The sequence below is a fragment of the Notechis scutatus genome, chromosome 5 (genome assembly GCF_049901735.1).
Source record: "Notechis scutatus isolate UNSWTSFEM ecotype Mainland chromosome 5, rNotScu1.2, whole genome shotgun sequence".
Taxonomy (NCBI): domain Eukaryota; kingdom Metazoa; phylum Chordata; class Lepidosauria; order Squamata; family Elapidae; genus Notechis; species Notechis scutatus.
Genome location: NC_142013.1, coordinates 70256412 through 70275639, shown reverse-complemented (window position 1 = coordinate 70275639; position 19228 = coordinate 70256412). Strand labels below are relative to the sequence as shown.

General features: G+C 36.0%; 1 protein-coding gene across 5 annotated transcripts in view; it reads left to right on the top strand.

The window, feature by feature from the left end:
* The window catches only part of CDKL5 (cyclin dependent kinase like 5), an 85629-nt gene that overhangs the window by 31135 nt on the left and 35266 nt on the right, over window positions 1-19228 (top strand). For 3 of the 5 annotated variants that reach the window (XM_026674948.2, XM_026674947.2, XM_087966963.1), the window contains exons 2-7: window positions 4003-4195; window positions 5475-5509; window positions 10427-10472; window positions 15273-15409; window positions 16728-16848; window positions 18111-18170. In XM_026674948.2, coding sequence (XP_026530733.1) covers window positions 4132-4195; window positions 5475-5509; window positions 10427-10472; window positions 15273-15409; window positions 16728-16848; window positions 18111-18170 — 463 coding nt within the window. In that variant the 5' untranslated portion in view covers window positions 4003-4131. Of the gene's footprint in view, window positions 1-4002; window positions 4196-5474; window positions 5510-10426; window positions 10473-13767; window positions 13967-15272; window positions 15410-16727; window positions 16849-18110; window positions 18171-19228 lie in introns of those variants that run through there. The other 2 variants (XM_087966965.1, XM_087966964.1) reach the window with 1 other exon arrangement.

Genomic DNA, 19228 nt, shown 5'->3' with positions numbered 1-19228 from the left:
ATAGAGAGCCCAGCAGTCTTACTATGTCATTTGGTATATTATGAGACTGTTGGAAGTCGCTGGTAATATCTAGTTGACTAGAAGATCCAATCTTTAGTAACTCCCCATGGATATAGACTAGTTTTTGCCCACTCACTCCACTATAACACCAGGAGCTCAAAGCCGCAAGTGTCTACATGCGCCACCATCTTGGATTCTTTTCAGCACTTTAAGATTTGACCCTGGTACCAGATATTGACAATGTTTGTGAGAAAATGAGCAGGGCACAGTGCTTGTCCCATTTACTTCTTTAAATCTTGTAATTTCTTCTTGTCAGTGTGTAGTTCTGATTTAAGTGCTCACTCAGTTCCTTCCAAATTTCAACAGCGTTGGCAATAAAACAATTATTTTTCTGGATTTTGTTTAAAGCTTCAGAAAGGCGTTTCAGGATGCTTAGCACATGTTCAACATTTCTCTTAAGCCCATTGTTGAGGATTTTGGGTGTGTTAGTACAATCTTTTTTTTTTATTATTTTGCTCACCAACTGTCATCAAAACAGGCCAATTTTTTATATATTGTTCAAAAGAGTCCACTACAGAGTTCCATCTTACATCTTGTGGGAGCGTTAGCTTGGTTCCACCCATTATTTTCAGAGCTGATGCTGCAAAATGATTGTTATGGAAGTATTTAGTAATTTCAACATTACTCTATTTCTGGGACACAGAAATCTTTGGCTAGGAGGTGCATCAAATGAACACTACAACTGTATTTTATTAACTTGGTAGTTTCTTCATGTTTTAAATTTCTTCCCATTTTGGACACATTTGCAGTATTGTCTGACCAAACTGTATACTTGACATTTGAATTTTTTTCCGCATGTTAACTGGCTAGAGCTTTTGGTGGTCCATCTGGCCTTAAGGCACTTAGAGGACGCAGTCTCAGATAAGGACATCCTGGTTTTGACTGACAATGTGTCAACCAAGGCGCATATTAACTGTTTATTTAATGCTAAAAACAATAGCCATGATCCTAAGAAAGAAAGATGAATTGGAAGCACAGACCAGGGTTTGCTCACTAACTTGCTGAAATTTTCAAATATAATTTTCAGAAATCTAAAAAAATTAGCTGTTTGAAAGAAATGATGTTCTTGTGAACACTCTAAAACACAATTTTGAATAATTTTTGACACAAGTACTACCCTACAAACAACTGCCTTACTAAAAATTCATCTCTGATGTTTTTTCAGGTCGGTGAATCAGCTTCATCTTTTTCTAATCCACGGGTGTCAAACTTGCGACATCACATTGTCATTGCGTGACGTATCACAACTATTTTTCCCCTTTGCTAAACCAGGGGTGTGCCTGACCAGCACATGAAGAATCTGGCCTGCAGGCCACGAGTTTGACACCCCTGTTCTAAACTATCCACTTTTAGAATGGCCTCCTAATATTGCCAGTGACTTAATTTTTTATTTCCTAAGGCTTTCTTTCTTTTATATCTGCTCTTGCAGCAATCAGTATCAAGTCTCCTAGTGATTCTCTCTTCCACTGCTGATACTTCCCTTAAAATTGCTCACGACTGATTATTAACTTATAACTAGCCATTTCATTGACCTTCTATGTCTACTAAGATTCCAGTATTAATTCTGGAATTCTTTTATTAATTCTTTTATTTCTGGAATATTTTCCTTTTGGATGAAATCATTGAGTTTTCATCTCCCAAATTTGCATTTAGCAGCAACATTGGCCCATTCTGCTCACAACATTATTTCTCACTCAAGTGATACACTAAACATTTGTTATGGAATAATTATTCCATGGTAATGAATAAAGGAGGTTAACCAATAATAAAAAAAAAAATGATTAACTATTATACTGTAGGATCTACCCCAAAAGATGGACACATTTTAAAAGGTTAATATTTATGGATTCAAAGACAAACAAAACTTTTTTGGTCTAATTTATTGTTTACATATATGCTACTGCCTTATATGGCAAACATTACATTGGTGCATGTATACAGTATACTATCTGAAGACATAGACATTAAGAATCTTATTTGACATTTCAAAAATGCTGAATTGTGATTTGAAGATCCCTTGATTTAAATAATAAATTTATGGAAAATTATTTTCTTGAATGTGATTTTCTTGCCTGGAAATAATGGGGCAGGGGGCTTTATCTGTTACAGTTTATTTACATGCATTGAATCATAGTTGTTAAATATGTTTGTGTATCATATACAACTTAGCAATAATAAATATAGATATTCAACTGTTTGCCTATAAATGCAATCTAGAAACTATCTCTATAATCCAGAGAGAAATATAGTAAAACCTGTTTTAATATTTTTTTTAAAGAACAACGAGATAATGCTAAAATATTTTTGTACCAGTTTGGATTTCATCTGCCTGTTCTGATAAGCAAGCTGGCATTAAATACAAGGTAGCATGAAAACCAGAAAAAAAAACATAGTACTGTATGATAATTCTTAACAGAGTTTCCAGGCTTTCAGCTTTCAATCAGAATAGAGCTGGAAGGGACCTTGGAGGTCTTCTAGTCCAATCTGCTGCTCAAGCAGGAGACCCTATACCATTTCAGATAGGTAGTTGTCCAGTCTTTTCTTAAAAACCTCAAGTGATGAAACACCTATAGTTTTGCCTAAATTCCATGTTGCTTCTCTCCTTGATTAGTTTCCATCCATTGTCTCTTATCTTGCCCTCTGGTGCTTTGGAAAAAAAGTTGACCCCCTCTTCTTTGTGGCAGCCCCTCAAATACTGGAATACTGCTATCATATCACCCTAGTCCTTCTTTTCTCTGGATTGGCTATACCAAATTCCTGCAACCGTTCTTCATGTTTTTGTTTCCAAACCCTTAATCATCCTAGTTGCTCTTCTTTGCACTTTTTCCAAAGTCTCAACATCTTTTTTATAACCAAAACTGGATGCAGTATTCCGGGTATGGTCTTACTACGGCTTCATAAACCGGTACTAATACTTCATGTAATTTTGATTCTGTGTCTCTGTTTATACAACCAAGGATTGTATTAGCTTTTTTAGCTACTGCCGTGCACTGCTGGCTCATGTTTAAGTGACCATCCACTAGGATTGCAAGGTCCCTCTCACAGTTACTATTTTTTGAGCCAGGTTTCCCCTAATCTGTACTTGTACCTTTGGTTTTTCCTACCTAGGTATAAAACCTTGCTTTTCTCCACATTAAATTTCATGTTGTTGGATAGGGCCCATTGTTCAAGTCTGTCAAGATCTTTTTGGATCATGAGCTTGTCTTCTGGGATGTTAGATATTCCTGCCAGCTTAGTGTCATCTGCAAATTTGATGTTTCCCTTCTATTCCCTCATCTAAGTCATTTATGAAGATATTGAAGAGTACTGTACCTAAGACGGAACCTTGTGGTACTTCACTGCTTACTTCCCTCCATGTTGATGTAGTATCATTAAGTACTACTCATCGAGTATGGTTTGTCAGCCAGTTACATATCCATCTGTTGGTGATGCTGTTTATCCCACATTTTTCGAGTTTATCAGAAAGTAGGTTGTTGTCTACTTTGTCGAATGCCTTACTGAATTCTAAGTATACTATGTCTACAGCATTTCGTCACTTTATCAAAGAATCAAATAAGATTCGTTTGGCATGATCTGTTTTTAACAAACCCATGCTGGCTGTTAATTATAACTTTATTTGTTTCTAGATATTCACAGATCTGTTTTTTTGATTATTTTTTCCAGTATCTTCCCTGTTCCACCCCCCTCCCCCCCCTTTTTTTTTTGAAGATGGACTACATGAAAGAATGTTGTCCTTCTGGTTTATGCATTATATATTTAAAATCCTGGTGTAAACTGCATTAGACCTTGGTGGTGGTTATAGTCTTTGATGGCTTGTACATTATAATAAAACTATTAATCAAATGTATTGAATGTATTGAATATAGGTACTGTTGTACATTCAGTACAAATCTTGTGAAATTATTTTACCTCATGCCAATTATATGTTTATTTTCTTTGCAGGAATCTCTTTACAAACTTAGAACATAAATGTGCTAAAGCCTACCAACCATTACAGACTTGACTTCTGCAAATATCTTGCTCTTCTCTGGCCATGTTGTACAATTGGTGTTCCATGAGGAATTTGTCTTCATGAAGATTCCTAATATTGGTAATGTGATGAATAAATTTGAGATCCTTGGGGTTGTAGGTGAAGGTAAGCATATATTCATGAATAAATTTAATTGGGGATTGAGAAGAGATGTGAGCATAACTAGAAAGAAGTAGGTGAGACATTGATTACAGAATGCAGTTTTTGTTTTGCCATGGCTAGAAACATACAATTTTTCTGATCATTGATATGGCATGATAGACTCATTTTTTTCTGCTGTTTGACCACATTAATTCCTGATATATAACCAAAATGGAAAATCTAAATGACTGATATTATAGTAGGACAAAATAAAATTGAATGGAACAGCATTTTTTCTATCATAAAGGCTTTAAGTCTTTATATTACAGTTTTCTAATCTTATGAGAGCTTTCTTTCTTCCTTTGAAGCCTTTTTATATGTGAGATTTTCGAAATCAAGAAGAGATCTTGATTGCTTGTCCAACTGAGTTTGGAGCTGTATTATAATGCTGAGTTTCAAAAATCTCACAGAAGATTTTGTAGTTTCCATGCCTCTGCAAGCACCTATTTTTTAAAAAATAATGTTGGTTCTTAATACAAATCCTGTTTTTGGTAAGTCATGAGTGGATATGAGTGGATAACTAAGTGGTAGATATACTGTTGAATTTTTTTTAGTTCTATTGTGTTTATCTTACCATTTAGGATATATTGCTGCATATCCCCAAGTACATATAGCTATTGGTACTACCCTTGCTTGCTTTTGCCATAGTTGTTCTATTTCTATTTGTAGGTTTTTGTATTTTGTTATCTTTTCCACTTCTTTCTGTTCTATTCTGTTGTCTCCAGGCACTGCCACATCCTCTATCCAGACTTTTTTTATCTTTCTTATTGACAACTATTAAGTCCGAGGTGTTATGTGGCAGGTGCCTGTCTGTCTGGATTGTGAAGTCCCAGAACAATTTAACTTCATTTTCTATGACTTTTTCTATTTTATGGTCCCACCAGTTCTTGCTTACAGGCAAATGAAATTTCTTGCAGATCTTCCAATGCACCATTGTTGCTATTTTGTCATGCCGCTGCTTGTAATCAGTTTGTACAATCTTCTTGCAGCAGCTTACCAGGTGGTGCACTGTTTCTTCGACTTCTTTGCATAGGTGGCACTTACTGTCTGTTGCTATCTTCTCAATTCTGGCTTTAAGGACAAATGTATGCAAATTATTATTATTAATAATGATTTATTATTATTATTACTATTATTATTACTATTATTATTATTATATTTGCCTTTTAAAATATACATATAATACTTTCTACAATGTACGTATTAATGTTGAAATTTGTTTTTTTTTAATTTTGGGCTATAGGAGCCTATGGTGTTGTGCTTAAGTGCAGACACAAGGTAAGTAAAACAATCTATGTTGTGCTTTATTATCTGTGTTTTGGTTTTCCCAGACCATGGTTTGGTTTCATATGCCTGAAAGTTGCCCTGGCTTGTGTACTGTTCATTCTGAATGAGAATCTGTTTCTTCCCTTTCCTTGTTTAAATCTACCTATAGTTTGACTCTTCATTTAAAATCCTTATCCATGGTTTTTATATAATTTCTTGTTGTCATGGGTTACAGATTAATTATGGCAAATTATTGTTTGTTGCCGAAAAAGAGAAATTTGCTCAATTGTAAAGAAAAGGGAAGCTAATTTTCATTATGAAAACTATTATTTTGCCTTAGTCTCAATGATCCAACTCTGCTGTAGACAATTATACCAAAATTGTTGTATTTAAATTATTTTTTCTGTTAAACTAATTATTTTTAAACCCAATCTAAAAAGATGCTTTTGAAAGTTTTGGTTCAAAAACCTGAATTTCTACTTTAAAACTTTGGCTAAATTGGCATTCTACATTCTAGGCTTTGTGAATAATGTACAGTGTTCTTTGTTTTATTTTTTAAATATAAAGATAATATTAATCTATATTCTCAATAAATCTATATTCCATAAAATATATTGTCTGAATGACACAGAATGTATTAAAGATCAACCTGAAGATTAGCTGCTGTTGCGGGAAGGGGCTGTTTGCCTGGCAAATTTACTCTTTCTATAATGCCTATCTTTCCCTATTATGTTCTTCCCATCACTTCATCTTATTTCCCATTTCTTTTTTTTATGTATCCAGTGCAGTTATCTCCCACTCTTAATTTATCTTATCCTGTTACTTTCCTTTTTTTTGTATCTGCAGAAAGGAGTTTCTGCATGAATGTGTGTATACCTACATACATCTGTGGTGCAAGAGTGTTTTATGTGTAAGAGAAAGATCATCTGATACATGCAGATAATAGTATTCATTAAACTTGTATGTCATCCAATTCTCAGTGACTCTGGGCAGCTCACAGCAATCTAAAAACTTACAGTAAAATTAACAAAACATAAACAACAAAGATAACAAATACAAAGAAATGAAGGAATTCAGTCTCCCTCACCAAAGATCTGGGTCAGGATGAAGCAAGTAAATAAGTGGATCCTTAGTCAAAGAACTTAATTTTAGTTAGCAGGGTTGCAGCAAGGGGATAAGGCGCTGCGCCCCAAGTGGGGGGCCTCGAGGCGACCCCCTTGAGCGGTGCAGCGGGAGGGAGGCTGGGGGGGCGGGGGGGGGGGGGGTTGTGGCGGGTGCCACCACCTCCCCCCTCCTCCTTGCGGGGGAGGACAAGCCTCACGCAGCTTTCTTTTTTTTTTCTTGCAGGTTTGCAGGCGGCTGTAGGTTGATGGGGAGCCCCGGTGGGTTCGGTTTTCGGGCCCTTGCGACGGTGGAGGGGGAAGAGGGGCGGGTGCCGCCAAGCACACTGGGGCAGGTATATTTCCAGGTTGTAGCAAGGTGATTAATGCCCAACTGTTGGGTTTGGGGGTGGGTGGTGGGTGGTGGTGAGAAGGTTGTCCTGATAAAGAGTCCTGTGTGGCTCTCCCCCTGTGTTTCGAGGCTCGGGCGGAGGGAAGACGGCTGGTCTTCAAATTTCCCCCCCCTCCTATTCTGCCCCAGTACTGAAGCTTTTAATGGTTCCCCTATTTTTTTTTAAGAGGGCCCTTGGGAAAGAAAGTTCTAAGGTTCCTTGTCTAAAGAGAAGGCTTGACGTTCCCGCCTTTTCAGTGTCCGGTTTGGGTGTGGGGTAAAAAGAGAGAGAGCAGTGATTGAGAAGAGACGTTCCTGGTCTTTTATTTCATTTCCATGGTGCATAAAATTTTTAAACCATTCAAACCCTGTTTTGATTCTTGGTTCATTGGATTGCCTTTCAAAGTCCAAAGGAAAAGCAAAAAAAGAAAGGAAGGGGGAAGGGGCTGACCTTTTTGGGGTTGGGGCCTACTTTATATCGGGTAATGTATTTTTTATCCTAGTCCTCTTTAGTATTTCTTTTTTTTCCTTCTCATTTCTTTTCTTTAGGATATTGTTTCTTGCAGACATATATTAAAGAATACATACGGATAAATTAATCAGGCATAAGAACCTCTTCAGTTATAAATTGGACTTGGCAATCCAAGATTGATAGGGAGAATTCAATAGGATTTTTGTTAGTGGACATTTATTCTTTTATCTCCTATTTGGTAGTAAATAAATCTTAATACAAGCTCCTCCTTCCTTTGGATAAGTGCAAAATAGTATATTCTTTCTCAGTAATACTAAACAATGTTTTTACAAAAAAATAAAATAAAACATTGAAAAAAGTGCGCTAAAAAGGACAAAAAACAAAAACTCATATACAATCCCTCCAGTTGTTGAATACTTATAAATATATGGCAACCATGTTAATTTCCCCCATTGTGAAGCAGGCCGCAAATTTATAAACTTCTACATATATTTGCAACTTATTTGACCTATCATTTTTATCTAAATTTATAAAAGCAAAGCAGTTTACAGTAAAGCAATGCCAAAATCATCTGTTAACACTCTATTATTGTATTTAACTTGTAGAACAGATTTCTTCAAGGACGGGATCAGCATTGTAGTTCTCCATGGGCTGGCTGGGAGTGGGGAGACAGGATGGATGTCTCCTGCAGCACCCTGCCGGCCAAAGCGGGGCATGGAGGGGGGGTTGTGAGTGCTCCCCACCCCATTTTGGCTGCCAGAGGCACTGCGGGCTGGTTCTTTGCTATTTGCAGGCCGGCCCCACAGGCCAGATTTTAAGTACCCCATAGGCCAGATCTGGCCCGCGGGCCTTGAGTTTGAAACCCCTGTTGTAGAAAGTCTACTACAGCTTTTTATCTATTACAAAGTACCACAGCTGTTATCTCTGATCTGTCCAAGATCAAATATCCTTGTTTACTTCTTAATAACAAAGCTTTTCTTTAAACTTCCCCAAAGTCATAAAGGTTTGCTATGAGTATCTACACAGCTTCTGTCATTCAAAAAATCTCTGTGTAAACAAAAACATAACATCCATCCTCCCCCCCAAAAATCTAGTTGAAGTTGTTTTCCAATTGGATATAATATGTCCATTCTCCAATTTCCATAAATTTTCTTAGGAAAATCCAATTTATCACTCATCAATCTATCAACTCCAATTCTTTTAGCCTTCTCAAATACATTCACCACTTTCAAACCAAGCTCCTGTTATAAGTCTGGTTTGGCTTCAGTTGCTTGTAACTAGGTATCCTCTTTAGGTTGATTTAAAATCATTGTTATGTTATCAAACATTTTATCAAAGTCTTCAATTTGAACTTGTAGGTTATTTTCCCCCAAGTCTTCTCAAAGGGCTTTACCTTTAAGCTGGAGCATTGTCTACCCTCCGTTTTTACTAGGAGAGAACTGAATGCAACAAGTTTCAGGGAAAATCTCAGGCAAAAAGCATGCACAGCAAATTGAAACAAACTATAGAGACCAACTCCCTAGTAGCTAGGCAACTCTGGTTGCTGCATACCAAAGCTAGAAGAAATGACCTTGGAGAGATAAGCAAAGCCCAGACCGTAGTTGCAAAGCTGCAATGAAAAATTCTCCACTGACTCCACCAACATGGCAGCTAGCAGCAGGCTAACATTAGGGGAGTTAAATGTAATTAACAGGATAGTTGCAAAAGAACCTTAATAGGTAAAGAAAAAAGGGGGAAATTTTGATCTAAAAATAAGACCAAAACTTTTTGAGAGTGATAAAATGCAAAGTCTCTGTAGTGGAAATCCAGTATAAATGTAAATCCAGTTTCTTTCACTACCCAGAAAATTACGGTGATTTCCATAGAGAGAAAAGTGAAAATTATTGAGAGCAGCAAAGTGAAACGAAGAAAGAACAGAGAAAAATTCATGTCAAAATCTGGCAAGGGGTTAGAATAAATTAGCATTCAACCATTAGTCCATTAACTTTTAAGAATAAAAAAGAAAATACAAAAGAAACTTCAAAACAGTTAAAACCAAGGCGATCAGTTGATAGGAAAAGATGGAATCCTGACTTTCCGGCCTCTCCTACCAGAAACTGCAATCTTCAAGATTTGTCTTCTCAGGTGGGTCCATAGCTATCCAAAAGTCACTTTGGATCAATCCTAGGTGCCCCTGTTCAAATCTGGGGAGCAATGCCGCCTAAGAGCCAGCTTTGGCAAAAGAATCAGCTGATCATCACATAAGAAAAAGATCGCCCTGCCATTCAGCACGCTATCTTGAGAGGATAAATGCAAGATAGTATTTTATTACTGTATCTATTTTACAAACAAAACATTCACAAGTGTAAATCTAGTTTCCGGCTCAAGAAAGCGATATTTGCTTTGAACAATAGATAAATGAAAACAAAAGAAAAAATTAAAAAGTGTTTGTAAGCATCAATCTTTAACACATTGTGGATTTAAACTTTTTTTTGTACAGTGATTTTTCCAAATGTCTTAGATAGAAAAAAATGAAGATGGTTTCCTGTTAGAAATAAAAATAAAATCCCTTCTGAATCAAGTTTGGCTCTTCACAACCTTGATCTCTTCCCAGCCAAGTATTAATTTTATTGGTCTGTGCTGAACTACTGAAGATCAATCTGAATGATCAATTATCACCTTAACTAAACATTCTGTTATAAGAACCAGTATTAAAATAATTTATGTAATTCAGTTGCAAAGGTGGATGGAGGTAAGGAGTAGGCTCTTACAGAAAATTTAATGCCAAGCGTCTGTCTTCCCTCTAGAAGGTAGGAGCAGATTTCCTGACTAAATTTGATTCTTGCCTCAAAAATTAAGAGAGAACTAGATGCCAGTAAGGTAAAACTGATAGACAAAATATAGATCTGTAGCACAATATGGGTTCAGGTATTTACTAAAAATATGACTATCCTTTCTGGTGAACATATTTTTTCTTTCTTTTTTAGGAGACACATGAAATTGTGGCCATTAAAAAATTCAAAGACAGTGAAGGTACTTGTTTCTATTTGAATATAGTGCATTTACTTTTAAAATTAATGGGTTCTTATCCATGATTTGGAATAGTGATAGTAGGAGTTTAAGAATTTATTGTTCTGTGTCAACATATCAACTATGAAGAGATTAGAGTTTTATTTCAAAACTTATTGGACAGATGCTGGAGATAGTCCTTAATATGCAAGCTTTCTACATGTCTGTATTTGTTCAGACCTTTCTCAACTTGGCACCTCCAAATATGTGAGATTACAGTCATAAACACTGAATGTATTAATGAGCTTCTGTTTCATTAGAAAATATAGTCAGCATTTTAAAATTATTCTTAGTATGGTATTAGCATGTTTCAGACATATTTCATTGTGATTTGATTGCTATATATCCAGAAAAAATCTGAATAATCTGAAATGTTTCCTGATAAGCAATTTATTACTTATATAGATAACTGAGTCAGAGTCTGTCTACTCTGTGTTGTGTACATATCAGCAGAAATTTAATTCAGAAAAACCAACATGACTTAATATATAGTTGAACTGTAGATGATTCTAGATCCTTGAAAAAATAATAACTAGCAAATATCTCCTGATTCTGGTTTCACTTTTAAGAGTTCTAGAAGAGGATCTCTTGGCAAATGTTCTTTCATTTTGCATTGAACCTGAAATGGATTGAGAGCCAATTTGGTGTACAAGTAGTCCTTGATTTATGATGGGCCATTTAATAAACATTTAAAGTTCTGACAGCCTTGGAAAGGGTGCTTTGCAGCCTGGAAAGCCCTTCCAACCATCATAAAATGTGCCCCTCCCTAGAGTCATGTGACTGTGATATGGGTGCCAGTGGCCAAATGCCCTATTATCTTGTGATTGCCATTTGCAATCTTCTCTGCTGGCTTCCCCAGAACGTCAGTGGGAAAGCCAGGAGGGAAGTGGCAAGCTGATGTTGCCTGCCAAGAAGGCTTCCTCTGGTTATTGGGGGCTGAGTGAGCTTCTTTGGCAGGGTGGAGAAATGGTGCTCAGATCCTGAAGATCTGTGTTCCATTTCTGCACCCCAGCATACTTATTATCTTCCCCAGAAGCACCCCATGCTCCTGATCTGGGACTCAGTCCACTTAATGATCCGTGTGATCACTTAACCACAATCAGTTTCCCAGCCCTAGGAAGGAGGCAATGATAAACCTCTTCTGAAAAACCTTATCAAAAGAACTGTAGGGATTTGTCCAGGTAGTCTCTGAAAATTGGACACAATTAAATGGAAGAAAAAAAATGAAATTAATTTCAGCAAGAATATTTTCCCTCTGTCTTATAAGTAGTATGGACTGGCCCCAAAGGCCTAATTCCAGAGCTGTTGGTACCCCTCTTCTGGATTGCTATTTTCCTTATAAAAGCATGAGATTAACATTTATGCAAATTATCTTCCTATCTTTCTATTTGGCCTTTATTCTCTTAATTTTACTTTGGCTTGGTTTGGAAACTTTAATATATTAATGCTTGTAAAAGGAGCTTATATTCAGTGTAAAAATATTCTTTTATTATATTTACTCAGGATTAAGCTATTTTTTAAATATTTATGCTTAACAATATTACAATATAACTTTTAAGCAAAAGCTCTCTATTCAGTGCAGTACCCCATGTGGGATAATATTTTTCACAACAAATAAGCATTTCTCTATTGACCTGGAACTATAAATACAAAGGCATTTACTGTTTTTTCTGGATAATGTATTTTCCTTTTAAAAATGCCAAAAAATTCTTTTTAGGTGTCTTTATCTCAGGCAGAATTTTAGAGTAATACAACTCAACAACTGTGTCCTTTGAGGGAGATGGGTAGTTAAGAAATATGAAAAAAATATAAATAAAAAAACATTGAAAAATAAGATAGCTGAAGAATAGTTTGGAAGAGGAAGATAAATTGTGGGATTTATTATTTACTGTTACTCTGCTATAAAACATTTTGTCATAATAGCTAATCTTACAATAATATACTAAATAGATAAATTGTTATGTAGTATCCACATATAACTTTCACTATTAATAGTATTTGTTCATAGATGAAATGTAATATTCTTGAAATACTATTTCACCATAGATAAAATGTTGTAATATACTAATAACATTAGTGTAATATTGTTTTTTCATCAATATAGTAGTCATTACACTAATGAAATGTATTGACAAATAGTGCACAGTGTTTTTGCATTTTTATTAAGGGGAATAGAAATTCAAATTAAATTTGTCTTTCATAATTTTGATGGATATCTTAAATAATCAGTTTATAAGAATTATAAATATTTATTGCTAGGCACTTATGCAAAGCTAAGTGATTTGTTTGAATAATCCATAGTGGCTGAGTTAAAATGATTTAGCCAAATAACCTTCATTATACTAAGCCAAAATAAAAGAAAATATTTCATAGTTTAGTGTGAAGTGTAGAATGAAACTTGCTTTCTGTGAAATTTTGAACAAGACTGCTTAGGCCAGTGGTGGGATGCAGCCGATACGTGCCGGTTCAGGCGAACCAGTGGTAAAAATTCTGACTGGCCCCGCCCCACCCAGTCACTCTTAATCTTGACCGCTCACCCGACATAGTTGCTGCTGCTTTCTATCTGGCTCCCTCGCATGTCTTGATCACACAGTCATCGTGGGCTAGTCAGCTTGCCTGTCTTCGCCCTGGCCTCCCACGCGGTCCAGATCCCTGCCGAACCTTCCTTTGCCATTCTCCGCTACCTGCCTGTCTGGTGAGCCTTCACCTCACTGGTGAGCCTTCACCTCTTATAGGGCCTTCCTAAGGCTCCCTTGGCCTGTTAAAGGCCAAAATAGACGCTCCCTGGGCATGATCCAGGCGTCCCAGACCCCCTTCGGGTCTTCTCTGGGCTCCTCCGGCTTCTTACAGGCCGAAATGGAGAGTTCCTGGGCCCGATCTGCCCTCCCCACCCCATTTCCCATGGCTTTACTGTACTTACTTTCTGAAGAGCTGCGGAAGAGGCTGAGCCACGTGGCAGGGAAGCCAAAGTCTTTTATTCAGAAGGCAGTGAAACTGTAAGAACATGAGATGTAAGGAAAACAGCTTTCCCCATCTGAATAAAAGTCTTCGGCTTCTCTGCCATGAGGGCCTGCAGCCTTATTTTTTACCCAGTCTGGTCAGGCTTAGTTTGGGCCCAGTCTGCTTGCTGCTGACTGGCTAGTACGAATGAGCAGCTTCAGGGATTGGGGCGTGGCAGCCAATCAGCAAGGGCCTTGCAGTTCAGCGCAATGAGACAAAGGAAGCAACCTTCCGTTTCATTGGCTGTTGCTTCCGCCTCAATCCCTGAAGCAGGAGGTTGCTGTGGCCCAGGCCAGGCCTAGGCCTGCTGGCCACATGGCTCCAGCCGAAGTCTTTTACTCAGAAACTGGTGAGAATGTTTTCCTTAGATTTCATGTTCTTCCAGCTTCACCATCATCTGAATAAAACACTTTGGCTTCTCTGCCAGTGGGCCAGCCTCTTCTGGAGATCTTCAAAAAGTAAGTAATAAAGTAAATGGCAAGATTAACATTTCCATTATTTTCAGTGGGAAGTAGAGGTAATTAAGTTAGCATGAATGTAACCTATTAAGGTTATGTTTAAAAATATTTTTATATGTAAAAAATGTCCCTGATTTGCAACTAAATCATTTATTTCCATCCTTTGATTTTTGCAGCAAATTGTACATTTTTGTTTGGATAAAAGCAAAGTGAATATTAATTTCTTCAAACTAGTTCCTCTCTCACCATCCTCTAATGCTCTATTCCTTAACTGATTTTTCTTAATAATTTGACTATTTAACATAAAGGAAGCAGAAAAAAGGTAGTAGAACTCTTAAGGGAGCAAAATCCCTATAACTATATAATGATGGTCTCTAAAGTGGTCTTATTGCCACAGTAAAAAGTCTGTGGAGACTCAGCAGGGCAGGATGGGGTGGGGGAAGCAAAATTTGAATCCCACCACTGCCTGTCCCTGATAGTGGAAGGGAAGGGAAGGGTGGGGGGCAGTAAATACGCCAGCTTAATCCAAAGGGAAGGCAGGGAGAGAGAAGGAAGGAAGGAAGGAAGGGAGGGAGGGAGAAAGAGGGAGGGATGGGAGAAAGAAAGGGAGGGAAGGGAGAAAGAAAGAGAAAAAGAAAGGGGGAGGGGAGAAAGGGGGGGAAGGGAGAAAGAAAGAAAAAGAAAGAAAGAAAGAGGGAGGGAAGGGAGAAAGAGGGAAGTGAAGTGAATGAGATATGGAGGGAGGGAGGGAGGGAGAGAAAAAGGAGAGGGAGGAAGGACCACAAACTGGCACTAGATGTAGTTTCAGAGGATGCTTTGAAACAGCACAGCAATCCAGGGCTGGAAGGGACCTCAGAGGTCATCTAGTCCAACCTCCTGCTTCAGCAGGAGACCTTACATCATCTTAGTTATTTTGGTACCTCTAACACAGAGGAGAAATTCCCAGAAATCCCCAGGCATTGCCAATGTCTCCTCCCTAGTAAAAAAAAAAAACCTAGAGCAAAAACTTCATGCAGTATTATAAAGAAGAATAGAAAATGGGGGTGCTGTGTATTGTCTAATGGACTGTTAAATTGACCACATCCACCCATTTACATGACTGCAAAGCCACGCCCACAGAACTGATAATAAAAAAAATTTGAATCCCACCACTGGTTTAGGCTGACAGTTTGTTTCTCAGGATTTAAAGATTGATTAATTATGTGCTATCAAGACAGTGTCAGCTCTTAGCAATCACAGAGGTTTTCTACAAGTTTTGGGAAAAGAGTTGCATATATTTTACAATCTTTCACTCTTCAACTTACAGAAAATGAAGAGGTCAAAGAGACAACTTTACGAGAACTTAAAATGCTTCGTACTTTGAAGCAGGAAAATATTGTAGAACTAAAAGAAGCTTTTAGAAGAAGAGGAAAATTGTATTTGGTGTTTGAATATGTAGAAAAAGTAAGTTATTTATTTAGAAAAAAGGTGTTCCTGAATACAAATTGCTAAATTTCAAACATGTTTTATGTATAAAAATGCTATACGCTGTCATTAGTATTCTATAGCAATCTTAGTAATATTAAGAAATACTAAGTCTTTGCAGTAATTTTTCTTTATGATCAACTTAAAATTTGACATTAAGGGAATGCCTGAAAACAACCTTCAACTATATTTTATCTTTTTCACTGGAAAGTAAATATAATTCATTTTATATATTAAATAAGGAATAGCATTTTAAAATATAGTTAATTGATGAAGTTATAATCCTAGTTTTATGTAATAAGCTAATGTATAAGCTATGGTTTATAAACTACAGTGGCTAAGTTGTCACAATAGCTAAACCAAGTTCAGACAAACACATTATTCTTAGGGGGAAATTGGTGAATATGCATTTTCTTAAAACCAATTGAATTGCTTTATAGTTGGTGTACAGATTTATAACATAATACCATTGCTGATTGTTATTTTAATAGAAAATATTATTTGCTGCTTTAGGTTTTATTGTGCTTTGCATTTGCAGTGCTACGCATTGGTAGCACTTTACAGCTTTTAGAAATTATTTTTATTTGCCTTTTATCTATCTATATATAGATAGATAAAAGCAAAATACCACTCACGCATCATCACAAAATTTCCAAAACCATAAAGCCTACAAACTTGAAATTTGGCACGTATGTTCCTCTTGGCTTCTAGGTGCTCACTAAGAAAGGGTTTTTCAAAATGACCATCAGAGCATTAGTATTTCCTATATTATTATTAATATGCTCTAATGCTAAGGAGTTCAACTCCCCCTCACCACCTGAAGAGAAATCTGTTCCAAATGCAAAACACAAGCAGGAGAGGAGTTGCAGTTTTAGTTTCACAGCACCTTTAGTACAGAAAAGTTGAGCTAAGCCACGCCAAGGCTCCTTGCTGTCTCCTTGCTCACACAGCAAATACTGTTTCACTTTCCAAACAGGCCTCAACTCTCTCACACACTGACAGGACACTAGCCAGATGAATAAAGATGGATGCTGGTAGGCAGAGGCAGAATTTTTTTTTCATTATTTTCCTCCCAAAAAACTAAGCTGGACTACATAGTTTAGTTGCAAAGCACGGGTATCAAGCTATTATTGTATAAATTAAATGATCATGAATGCTGTTTTTTATTTCTCTTGTACAAGAGGACCATATTTACAAGCCATTAATGGTTGTTTAACACATTTCTAGGTAGTGGATAAATCTTAAATTGCAGAATTTGTAATTTAGTTCTTTCTGTCTTTAATGATGTTGAACATAGAATATGCTTGAGTTGCTAGAAGAAATGCCAAATGGAGTCCCTCCTGAAAAAGCAAAAAGTTATATCTACCAGCTGATTAAAGCAATTCATTGGTGTCATAAAAATGATATTGTTCATAGAGGTAAGTAAATTAAACTTTATAATGTATCTTTTCCTGAAAGCCTAAATATGTTTTAGCAAGAAAATTGTTTTCACCAATTATTGTAAATTTATTGTCTATTTGTTAATTTAAAATAATACATGAGGCATAATTTTCTTCATGATAATAATACAGACATGCACACACTTGTAAAATAAAATTGATGGGAGTTAGCTAAGAAATCCCACTGATTTTAATGAATCTAAATAACATACTCTTTGTGAATAATTTGTAATTTTCATTTTGCTCGTGTCTCTTTATCATTAATACATTTCTTTATTCTGATGATTTTTTAATAAATTTTGTAATTGTAATTTCATTAAAATGTATTCATAATTGAATTTAATCAGTTACTGAACTTCAGGTTTAAAAACTAAATATTTTCCCCTAGACTAGTATTAAGCTTTCCTTTACTATAGACGTTTAGTTAAACTTGGTAACTATTATTCCAATATACTTTCTATTGGTTGTTCTATTATCATGGTTCAGTAACTTCTGGAAAGTGAGAAGTCATTGTCTATTAAAATTCATCAGAGTAATAGTTTGAAAGAATCTTAGAAGTTTTCTAGTTCAACTCCCTCCTCAAGCAGGAAATCCTATACCATTTCAAACAAATGGTTGTCCAATCTCTTCTTAAAAACATTTGGTGTTGGAGCACCCACAACTTCAGTTTGAAATTTGGCCATTATGTCTCTATTGCTGAAGGTTCTTTACAAAAAATTCCTGAATTTGAAAGAAAACCAGTTTGCTGTGGTGATTAAAATGCTAGCCTGGAAACTGGAGACTATGAGTTCTACCTGTCCCTTAGGCAAAAAAACCAGCTGGGTAACTTTGGGCCAGTCACTCACTCTCAGCCCAATTACCTCATAAGGCTGTTGTGGAATTAAAATTAGGGGAACCCTCCTTCCAAAATATGCCGTTTTGACTGTTTGGAGAAAAGGAGAGTATAAATGCAGTAAATGAATAACATGCTGTACTGTTTCAGTCAGTGGTCGGATTCAATTTTTTTTACTACCGGTTCTGTGGGCATGGCTTGGTGGGAGTGGCAGGGGAAAGCTACTGTAAAATCTCCAGTCAGAGGTGGCATTTGCTGGTTCTCCGAACTACTCAAAATTTCCACTACTGGTTCTCCAGAACTGGTCAGAACCTGCTGAATACCATCTCTGGAGTCAGTTGCCTGTTAATGCAGAACAGTGTATATGTTGTGATTCATTAACTATTTGCTATGCATTTGAATATTTCAGATATCAAGCCAGAAAATCTCCTAATAAGCCACAATGATATTTTGAAATTGTGTGACTTTGGTAAGGCTTTTTAAAAATATATTAAAGAGATACCTTTATTACAATTCTTTATAATTTGAATTATTTTATGACAGTAAATAACATTTTTAATTATAGTTTAATACAATACTGAAATACTAAAAAAACTGAGAAAACCACATTATTTTTCCTCTAAGCAGTTTCCTTCATTGTTCTACACCCATAGACAGAATCTTCAAAGCTAAAAACAAACTACTTGCATCATTAAAATATACCCAAGAACTTTCATGGAGAAGCTGTCTTGACCCTCTATCTCTCAACCAAATTATCCAAACTTTGCTGTCTGTTGTTCCTCTGGAATTCAGACCCTCCTTGAAATCTAAAAAACATTCCATCATGTCATCTCAGTATGCTATCTAAACAGTAGTTGTTCTACTGGTTAGCAATATTTTGGTTATTATTACTGGGAAATGCAGTTTTACTGATACTAAAATTAATATTTGTATAGGTAGTCCTTGACTTATGACCACAATTGGGACCGGAATTTCCATTGTAAGTCATTGCAATCATAAGGTGATCCAATTTTACAACATTTTTTTTTTTTAAAACAAGTTTTATTAATTTTTAAAACACACAAATTGTCATTATTCATTACATGTTTAAACCTTTTTTCATTGTCAATTTAACAAGTCAGATAAATTATAATTCTGTTTTAAACCATTTCCATACAACATACCAAAACCTCTTATTCAATTTCTCTTTACTTCTCTTTACTCTTATTCAATATCATTATTATTATTTCATCTGTTTCTTTCTGACTTAGTTACCATTATTCTCAATCTATATTTCTACAATTTTTAACTAATTCTCCCCCAAAAGACATATACACACAACACACAAAACATAAAAAAATCTTTTTGAAAGTAACTTGGACCCAGATGTCTCTCTCTTCATGGACTTCAATTATATTCATGCTCATCTTACATATCATTACTTATTTTATTTACCATTCTAAACCTTCTATATTAACTTCCCACATATTTCACACTTCTTACTTCTATCTTAATTAATCATCTTAATTTGAATCATTATATTTATAT